Source organism: Sapajus apella, unplaced genomic scaffold, assembly GCF_009761245.1.
Source record: "Sapajus apella isolate SASKATOON/1434 unplaced genomic scaffold, GSC_monkey_1.0 scaffold42, whole genome shotgun sequence".
NCBI lineage: Eukaryota > Metazoa > Chordata > Mammalia > Primates > Cebidae > Sapajus > Sapajus apella.
The window spans coordinates 1,345,818-1,356,092 of record NW_022436982.1 but is presented as its reverse complement, the minus strand read 5'-3'; the positions used below and the strand labels follow the sequence as shown (position 1 = coordinate 1,356,092).

Sequence of the window (10,275 nt, the reverse complement as noted above, 5' to 3'; positions counted from 1 at the left end):
CTACTAAGAAAGTGGGATTTCTTAGTCATTTCTGTGATTTTTATTCATAAACAAACATCTATGTGTAGATTTTATGATTCTGACCTTAAGAGTATAAAATTAATGTTTTGTTTTAAGGCATGAAAGATGGCCAGAAGATAACATTCCATGGTGAAGGAGACCAAGAACCAGGACTGGAGCCAGGAGATATAATCATTGTGTTAGATCAGAAGGACCATGCTGTTTTTACTCGGTAAAGAATTTTATAAACCATTCAAATTGACATCTTTACATATTTGGGTTGTTGGTTTTGGTTTTTTATAATGTGTTTTCCATTACTCTTACAACATATTTCCTGGAGATATGCTGGGAAAATATAGCAAGACAGTTATACTGTGTAAAATGTATCTTGTAATAGATTGTTAACCATTGTTTGAATCATAAGAGGTTGAATACATAGGATCAGATTTTTAGCTTTTTGTCTCTTGAGTATGCAACATTGAAAATGTGTTTCAGTTAGATGTTTTGTGTGAACCTAAATACCAGGTGGCTGGGGGAAGCATCCCTGGACAAAAGTTTGTCCCAGTTTTTGTAAAACAATTTAAAGTAAGTGCCTTAAAAGCTTTCACCAATTTTCAATCCTTAGTCTAAGATAAATTGAATTGCTTTTAATTGTAAATACCCAAAAGCATCTCTGTAAGAAACTTAAATTAGAACTCAATATTAAGTATAAATTCAGGTCTACCATTGTGAACTAAATAATACCAAGTTTATGATGAACTTAACGCTGAAGCATAAGAAAAATTGATGGTTAATAGTAAATGTTTGTGTTAAATATATCCATGGCTAATATCAAAACATAATAGACCCTCTGTGGAGGCTGAGGTGGAAGGATCACTTGAGGCCAGGAGTTCTAGCTATTGGGGAGACCAAGGCAGGAGAGTGACTTGAACTCAAGAGTTGAAGGTTATGATCACGCCACTGCATTATAGCTTGGGTGACAGAGCCTATCTTTTTTTTTTTTTAAGTGGACTGGAGGTGAAATTGGGAACATCTTAAAGAAACTGGTTTAGAATTAATAATATTTTGGCTGGTGGTGGCTCACACCTGTAATCTCAACACTTTGGGAGGCCAAGGCAGGTGGATCACCTGAGGTTGGGAGTTCGAGACCAGCGTGGCCAACATTGTGAAATGCCATCTCTACTAAAAATACAGAAATTAGCCAGGCGTGATGGCAGGCATCTATAATCCCAGCTACTTGGGAGCTTGAGGCAGGAGAATCACTTGAACCAGGGAGGCAGAGGTTACAGTGAGTCCAGATTGCACCACTGCATCTCCAGCCTGGGCAACAAGAGTGAAACTTGGTCTCAAAAAACAAGGTATTTCACAAATGTCTGAAGATGTTGGGAAGGGTTGTCAAGCTCAGGATTTTAATGTTGTCATTTGAGAAGAGTATTAAAGATTAAAGATGTTTTATTAATGTGGGCTGAAAAAGAGGAAAGTCTAAGCATGAGGAGGAAGTGGGCTGTTAAATATGAAAAGCTGTATTCACTCAGTGTGCCAGGAACTGTATTTCAGGTACGTCAATGAGGAAATTCTTATAGTCAATTAAAAATAAATTGGTCATACATCCCCCTTGTTTAATTTCGTGGAGCTTAAATTATCTAGGACCCTGCCCAGGCTGGAGTGCAGTGGCACAATCTCAGCTCACTGCAAGCTCCGCCTCCAGGTTCAAGTGATTCTCCTGCCTCAGCCTCCTGAGTAGCTGGGATCACAGTTGTGTGCCACCACACATGGCTAATTTTTTTTGTATTTTTAGTAAAAACGGGGTTTCAGGCTGGGCCCGGTGGCTCAAGCCTGTAATCCCAGCACTTTGGGAGGCTGAGGCGGGTGGATCACGAGGTCAAGAGATCGAGACCATCCTGGTCAACACGGTGAAACCCCGTCTCTACTAAAACTACAAAAAATTAGCTGGGCATGGTGGCGCGTGCCTGTAATCCCAGCTACTCAGGAGGCTGAGGCAGGAGAATCGCCTGAACCCAGGAGGCGGAGGTTGCGGTGAGCCGAGATTGCGCCATTGCACTCCAGCCTGGGTAACAAGAGCGAAACTCCGTCTCAAAAAAAAAAAAAAAAAAAAAACGGGGTTTCAGCATGTCGGCCAGGCTGGTCTTGAACTCCCAACCTTAGGTGATTCACTTGCCTCAGCCTCCCAAAGTGCTGAGATGACAGGTGTGAACTACACCACCCAACCTAAGCCTCACTCTTGGGAGTTTTGTTACTGTTTTTTCCCTCTGAGAAACCAGATTAAAAATTAGGTAATGAAACAATTCAGGGATGTTAAATGGTAAAGGCTGCCTAGAGTGTGTGGAATGACTTTGAATCCTTATCTAGGAAACAGGGCTGGCAGGTTCTACATGTGTGCTATTCTCATATCTCTGCTCTGTTTGATTTTTACAATGGGGGAAGAAAAGAGAGTCTTTAGAAAAGACACCCTTGCTTTTATTAAAACAATAAACAATAGCCTGCTTTGGTACATCCACTGATTGGTGATTTGAGAAATGTAAATATGTGTCATATTTTTGCAGACGAGGAGAAGACCTTTTCATGTGTATGGACATACAGCTGGTTGAAGCACTGTGTGGCTTCCAAAAGCCGATATCTACTCTTGACAACAGAACCATAGTCATCACCTCTCATCCAGGTATGGCAACTAGGCAAGCTTAAGTTTCTCTTTTCTATTCTAGTATTTTCCTTGTCTCCTGATAACACAGTATTATAGGCAGAGGGAAACACATTGTTGTTCTTCCTTGGTTACTACTGTTCCCTGGGCTGAGATGAAGTTATAAGGTCTTGGCTCTCTAGTCTGCCCTTGAAAAGCCCATACATGAAAGGTAACAGGATTGTTTTGCCACATAAGTTTTACTTCTGCCAGTGAGCTAGGACAATGCTCTCTGTTCTTTATTTTCTCTGCCTCATAAAAATGTGACCATACTTAAGGAAGAACTTGCCTTCAATGTTTCTAGGTCAGATTGTCAAGCATGGAGATATCAAGTGTGTACTAAATGAAGGCATGCCAATTTATCGTAGACCATATGAAAAGGGTCGCCTAATCATCGAATTTAAGGTAAGCTGTAAAGTACTTTAAGTATATTTGAGAAGAAAAATTGGCTTACTAAACTCTGATTTTTTAAATAAAAAATGTAAAATTTCAGCCAGGTATGGTAGCTCATGCCTGTAATCCCTGCATTTTGGGAGGCTGAGGCAGGAAGATCCCTTGAGCCTGGGAGTTTGAGAACAGCCTGGGCAACATAGTGAAACCCTGTCTTTTTTTAAAAAAAAAAAAAGAAAAAAAAATTTCTGAATGCCAAGCAACCTGAAGTTTATATTTTTCCTTACCCAGCAATTAATACACTGATCTGGCTATGTGTCTCCAGCATATGCCTATGATCCCAGTGCTTTGGGAGGCCTAGACAGTTGGTTCACTTGAGCTCAAGAATTCAAGACCAGCCTGGAAAACATGGCAAAAAAAAAAAGTACAAAACTTAGCCCGGCATGGTGGCACGCACCTATAGTCCCAGCTACTTGGAAAGCTGAGATGGGAGGATTGCTTGAGCCTAGGAGGTCAAGGCTGCAGTGAACCAAGATCGTATCACTGTACTTCAACCTGGGTGGCAAAATGAGACCCTGTCTCAAAACAATTCTAATACTACTAATTCTTGTCATGTTGCGTGAGCATTCTTTGTTAACCAGGTTGAGGATGGGGTTTTTGCATCATTAATTGGATACTTAGAGATAGATTGTGGGAAGGGTGTGCTGGACAAGTGGCTATTTTATTAAATAAAGGTTGTAACTGTCATCTTAAAGTTCAGAAGCACTTTATAATTGCAGATTTCTTGGCAAAGTAGTGTAATGCTTGATTTGTTAATAGCTATAAAGCAATCCAGTCATTTTCCTCGGTCTTAAATTGGCCTCTCATCACAAAAGATATTAATTAAAACATCTTTTTTTTCCCCCATTATTGAGAAGGGAGTTTTGCTCTGCCACCCAGGCTGGAGTGCAGTGGTAAGATCCTGGATCACTGCAATCTCGTCTCCTGGGTTCAAGCAATTCTCCTGCCTCAGCCTCCTGAGTAGCTGGGATTACAGGCACCTGCCACCACACCTGGCTCACTTTTGTGTTTTTAGTAGAGACAGGTTTCACCATTTTAGCCAGGCTGATCTCAAACTCATGGCCTCAGGTGATCTGCCCACCTCGGCCTCCCAAAGTGTTGGGATTACACGCATGAGCTATTGCACCTGGCCTAAAAACATCTTTGGATGAGAAAGAACTACCCTTTTGAGAGTAAGAGTAGCTTTGTTTAAATACCTCATGAGAAGAATTAGACTGTTTCAGGACGGGTTTTGGTATTAAAAGTCAGTTTGCTGGATAGAACAATGGCGGTTAAAGTACAGTTTTATTTGATACAATCTTTTTTTTTTTAATGAAGCCTGACTTTTGGTCATAATCCTTGAACTCTAGTTGAGAGTGTGCTATGCCCTGTGCCTTTTTAGAACCTTAACCTGAGATTGGCAGATTCACCTAAATATCATGTGTTTACATGTGTTTTTCTGTGGAAAGTGAATACATGATACTCTAATGAGCTAATGATGAAAACAGATTGAACTTAAAAGTAAAAATTTCTTTTGAAGGTAAACTTTCCTGAGAATGGCTTTCTCTCTCCTGATAAACTATCTTTGCTGGAAAAACTCCTACCGGAAAGGAAGGAAGTGGAAGAGACTGATGAGATGGATCAAGTAGAACTGGTGGACTTTGATCCAAATCAGGAAAGACGGCGCCATTACAATGGAGAAGCATATGAGGATGATGAACATCATCCCAGAGGTGGTGTTCAGTGTCAGACCTCTTAATGGGCCAGTGAATAACACTCACTGCTGGCATTTTATGTGCAGTAGTGAATGAGTAAGGACTGTAATCATAATATGCTCACTACTTGCTTTTGTTTTTGTTTTAATCAACTATAGTAGTGTTTTAAAAAGTTAAATGAAGAATAAAGGCAAATATAAATAAAAGCTCTGACTTTGCCCTGTATGTATGATGACTTCAGTGTGCAAAATGAAGTTTAATACCTGTAAAAACTACAAAGAAGTTCCCCTAGCATTGCTAGGCCAAACCTTGTAATTGACTTCAGCTATGTACGTGGACAAGCGTAGACTGAAATGCTAGGTATATGTATTGGCTTCAGTGTATGACCCTTCATTGTTAAGCTATGAAAGTAAAACTGTATTTAACTGGCAATAAGAAAAAAAAACTGTAGAGAAGTGTTGGTCTGTATAGTTCTTGTATTAAGTGGGATTCATTGTAATGCCTCTGCATTTATTCTATTGCCTCAACTGTTACTTGAAGATGGCGTAATATATAATTTATCCTGTGGTATCAGTGATAAAAATGATACCTTTCTGTAGGAGGGGTTTATCATAATATGCTGCTTCTTGAAGCCTTGCACTTCCAAAATTGTTTCCTTCTGTGCCATCTATATATATCTCCATATATATCTTGACCAGCCCTGGTTATTTGCCCCCCTCCTTGTCTGTGGACCATGATAAACCCAAGTAGTGACTTCAGAGCTGGGTAACGTAGAAATTAAAGTGAAAAGACCTTTACATGGAGAAGTAGTTTGCATGCATAATATAGGAAGGTGTTCTCTAGGTATGTTACAGGATTACTTTAAACCATTTGACTTACGCTCCAAAGTAACTAATGTTGGTAGTATAGCGAATTATGATGAACAGCTTTAATTGTATGTTTAAAAGTCTCATGTTCACATGCTTAAATCTGGGTATCAGAATTTAAGCAATTCTTGAAATGTATTGTCTCCTTAATATACTAATTACAAAGCATCTCCAATGTGTGTCACTACAGGCTTTTTTTTCCCAGATCATGAGTTTTGGCTTTTAACTAAGATATGTAACTTGATTTTAGCTAGTCTAAATGAGTAATACAAAAATACTATTGAACTATAATAAATAGGATGGAGATTAAAGTGGAGAACTGAGTAATGAGCCAAGAAGGGGGCTTAGAAGACTTTGCAAACATTGGAGTATGAGAAAATAAATTCTTATAAAGAACACAAGTTTAAAAGGGAGAAAAACTTTAAAAAATAAGTTTCCCAAACCATCAGTGTTTGTCAATTTCCTTTTTGTCTGTGCCAGACAGCCACAGCTACCCTAAAGTTTGAGAGATGTGAAGCAGATGTTCAGGAAAGTATAATTTGATCAGTGTTAAAAAGCACTTGTGACCCTTTCACTGAGCTTATATACAAATTCTAAAAATTTCTCAACCTCTATATTAATATATTTAAGAGCACTGTTTAGGGCCAGGCTCTTGCCTGTAATTCCGGCATTTTGGGAGGCTAAGGCAGGCATACCACCTGAGGTCAGGAGTTTTGAGATCAGCCTGGCCAACACGGCGCACCCTGTCTGCTAAAAGTACAAAAATTAGCCGGGTGTGGTGGTGCGCACCTGCATTCCCAGCTACTCTGGAGGGTGAGGCAGGAGAATTGCTCAAACCCAGGGGGCAGAGATTGCAGTGAGCCAGGATCACATCATTGCACTCTAGCCTGGGCGACAGAGCAAGACTCTCAAAAAGCACTATTTGTCAGTCTTAAGGGCAACGCTCATAAAAACCAGATACTACTTCACACCTAGGATAGCTCTAATCCAAAAGATGGGAAATAATATGGAGGCTGGGCATGGTGGCTCACACCTATAGAGCCCCAACACTTTGGGAGGCCAAGGCAGGCGTATCACCTGGGCAGGAGTTTGACCAGCCCGACCAACATGGAAAAACCCCGTCTCTACTAAAAATACAAAAAAACTAGCCAGGTGTGGTGGTGCATGCCTGTGATCCCAGTCACTCTGGAGCCTGAGGCAGGAAAATTGCTTGAACCTGGAAGGTGGTAGCCTGAGCAACAAGAACGAAGCTGTCTAAAAAAAGTCTGACAGTTACTCAAAAAAACTAAATGGAATTACCACATGACCCAGAGCTGACCCTCCTTTTTGGGTTTCACATACATGGATTTAATCATCCTTGGGTCAAAAACAACTGGGAAAAAATTGTTTCCTGACCATGTAGACTTATTCCCTAAAGCACACAGTATAACAGCTATTTACATTATATTTATATTGTATTAGGTATTACAAGTAACATAGAGATAGATGGCTAAATTATGCAGGATATGTAGGTTATATGCAAATGCCATGCTGTTTTATATCGGGGACTTGAGTATCTTCAGATTCTGGTATCCATGGAAAATCCTGGAACCATCCCCCATGGATACTGAGGGATGACTATACAAGAAAAAAAAAAAAAAAGGAACTCGGGGAGGATGCAGTGACTCGCACTTGTAATCCCAGCACTTTGGACGGCTGAGGGCAGATCACCTAAGGTCAAGAGTTGAAAACCAGCCTGGCCAATATGGTAAAGCCCTGTCTCTGCTAAAAACACAAAAATTAGCTGAGCATGGTGGTGCACGCCTGTAATCTCAGCTACTCAGGAGGCTAAGGCAGAAGAATCGCATGAACCCAGGAAGTGGAGGTTGCAGTGAGCCAAGATTACATCATTGCACTACAACCTGGGCGACAAGAACGAGACACTGTCTTAAAAAAAAAAGTATGTCAGTGTAGTGGAAACCTGAGTGTCCACCAACAAATAATGTGTACATATAAATATCTCAATTTTCAATATACATGTGTACACATACTGTGAAATATACAGCCATTAAAAGGAATACTTTTTACACTTCCCCCAAATATGAAGCACATTACTGTTCTGATAACATGGATGAACCTTTAAAACACACTAAATGAAATAAGACACAAAAGGACAAATACTGTATAATTTCACTTATATGAACTAAACTAGGCAAATGCATTGAGGCAGAAACAGTACCAAAAGCTTCGGGGGGTGGGGAGGGGAGTTAATTGACAATGTTACAGGGCTTCTGTTTCGGGGGTGATGTTTTGGAAATATAACTGGTTGCATGACATTGTAAATAAATAATGCCACTGAATTGCACAATGGTTTAAGTAGGAAATTTTGTTATATATGTTTTACAATAAATCCTAAGAACACTAAAAGAAAATCATACTAGGTTGGTTGGTGCAAAAGTAATTGCGGTTTTTGCCATTAAAAGTAATGGCACATTACTTTTTTTTTTTTTTTGAGACGGAGTTTCGCTCTTGTTACCCAGGCTGGAGTGCAATGGCGCGATCTCGGCTCACCGCAACCTCCGCCTCCTGGGTTCAGGCAATTCTCCTGCCTCAGCCTCCTGAGTAGCTGGGATTACAGGCACGCGCCACCATGCCCAGCTAATTTTTTGTAGTTTTAGTAGAGACGGGGTTTCACCGTGTTGACCAGGATGGTCTCGATCTCTTGACCTCGTGATCCACCCGCCTCGGCCTCCCAAAGTGCTGGGATTACAGGCGTGAGCCACCGCGCCCGGCCTTGGCACATTACTTTTGCACCTAATAGTTATGTCCTGAAGAGGCAGAAACTGATAGGTTTGTCTATGTAGTTTTTTTTTAGCTTGTATCATTACTACCATTAACAGCCTCTGTTGAGCACTTCTTTATGTAAGCAGCCACATTTAATTCTCAGAACAATGTAATGAGGGGGAGCCTATGAAAAAACAAAGCCCTTTAAAACATTGACCAAGGTCATCATCCACAAAAATACGAGTTCCAGCTTTTTCTGTGACGCTTCTACCCATTCATACTTGTAGGGAATAGTAGAGGTCAATTATGTCCCTTGAGAGTGTTCTTAGAACAGTGGCAAATTTTCTGTATGTGAAATTAGCTTCTCAACTTTTTTGTACATATGGTACTGGTTCTTTGGCTATCATTGGAATTACCTGGGAAACATAAAACATTGATCAGGTCCCACCCTCCAGGGATTCTGATTCATTAGGCTGGGTATAGCCTAAGCATCCAAATGATAATGTGCGGCCAAGGTTGAAAACTACCAACACTGACACATAGATTTAACATTAACCACCTAGGACAGAATGATACCACTGTTAAAATTGCTGTGGAAGGTTAAATAATGGGTAGCCCTTGCTACTGCAAGTTTTGTTTTTTTGCTTTTTTTTTTTTTTTTTTTTTTTGAGAGAGGGTTTCTCTCTTGTTCCCCAGGCTGGAGTGCAATGGCGCGATCTCAGCTCACTGCAACCTCTGCCCCCTGGGTTCAAGCAATTCTCCTGCCTCAGCCTCCCGAGTAGCTGGGGCTTCAGGCTCTCACCACCATGCCCAGCTAATTTTTGTATTTTTAGTAGAGACGGGGTTTCACCATGTTAACCAAGATGGTCTCGATCTCTTGACCTCGTGATTCACCCACCTCGGCCTCCCAAAGTGCCGGGATTATAGGCGTGAGTCACCGCGCCCAGCCACTATTGCAAGTTTTAAACAAGCTCAGACCAGGGAACTTCCTAACTTGGACATACACTTCATAGCAATTTCTTCTCTTAAAATAGTGGAAAATGAAGCTCTAAAAGCTCAGTGAATGAGAAACGCTAGCAAGCTACTGCAATTTGAAAAAATGATTTTATTTCAAGAGTCAGTCTTGCACCTTTATCACTTAAATTTGGTTATCTCAGCATGAACCTTCTGAGACTGATAGCGAGAATTAAAACACTTTTGTATATGCAGAAACTATCCCGTAGTCTACCTGTTCTCAAATTTGGCATGCTTGCTGGGCCCCACCACCAATCTCTGATTTCTGTAGGTCTGGGATAGGACCTTCGAATGTGTCTTTCAATTTGCCAGGTGACATTTGTTCTAGCCCAAGCCAAAAGAAGTGACAGCAAAGACTGACATCCAGAATCTTGTAATTCAGTTCTCTTTCTACTCAACTCACTACCTGTGCTCTGCTTAGGTAAATGTTTTTGACAGAATGTGGAGGAACAACCCATGGATTCTTTGCTTCTGTCCAAACCTAAAGGTTGAAGAGAAACTGACAGCAATATTGAGAGTGAGGCAAGAGAGAAGAGAAACCTAGCTTTGGAGTCACATCTGGTTTTCAATGCGGGCTTCATGCAAGTTGGACTGAGTTAGGTGCCTTAGGTCTGGAAACCTGTTTCTTCATGTAAATTTGTGGGAATCACAGGCGCTCCCTCATTAGGTTGTTCTGAGAAATACGGCTGCTTACACAGCAGTGAAGGGCTCAACAGAGGCTGTTAGTGGTAGTAATAATAAAGCTGGGGGGAAAAAATAACCCAACTGGTGGATACTGAATTGTACCTGA

At 40.7% G+C, this 10,275-nt stretch overlaps 1 protein-coding gene and 2 long non-coding RNA genes across 3 annotated transcripts in view; 1 reads left to right on the top strand and 2 right to left on the bottom strand.

The window, feature by feature from the left end:
• DNAJA1 (DnaJ heat shock protein family (Hsp40) member A1) overlaps window positions 1–5,892 on the top strand; it is a 15,528-nt gene extending 9,636 nt beyond the window's left edge. The window contains exons 6-9 of the mRNA XM_032299975.1: window positions 118–232; window positions 2,565–2,680; window positions 3,003–3,103; window positions 4,668–5,892. Coding sequence (XP_032155866.1) covers window positions 118–232; window positions 2,565–2,680; window positions 3,003–3,103; window positions 4,668–4,886 — 551 coding nt within the window. The 3' untranslated portion in view covers window positions 4,887–5,892. The remainder of the gene's footprint in view (window positions 1–117; window positions 233–2,564; window positions 2,681–3,002; window positions 3,104–4,667) is intronic.
• LOC116566010 lies at window positions 188–4,085 on the bottom strand. Its single transcript, XR_004275694.1, has 2 exons — window positions 3,546–4,085; window positions 188–859 (listed from the first exon to the last, which is right to left on the bottom strand). It is a non-coding gene; the product is annotated as an uncharacterized LOC116566010 (long non-coding RNA).
• Window positions 4,370–4,668, bottom strand: LOC116566009. Its single transcript, XR_004275693.1, has 2 exons — window positions 4,577–4,668; window positions 4,370–4,515 (listed from the first exon to the last, which is right to left on the bottom strand). It is a non-coding gene; the product is annotated as an uncharacterized LOC116566009 (long non-coding RNA).
• Window positions 5,893–10,275: the final 4,383 nt, after the last annotated feature.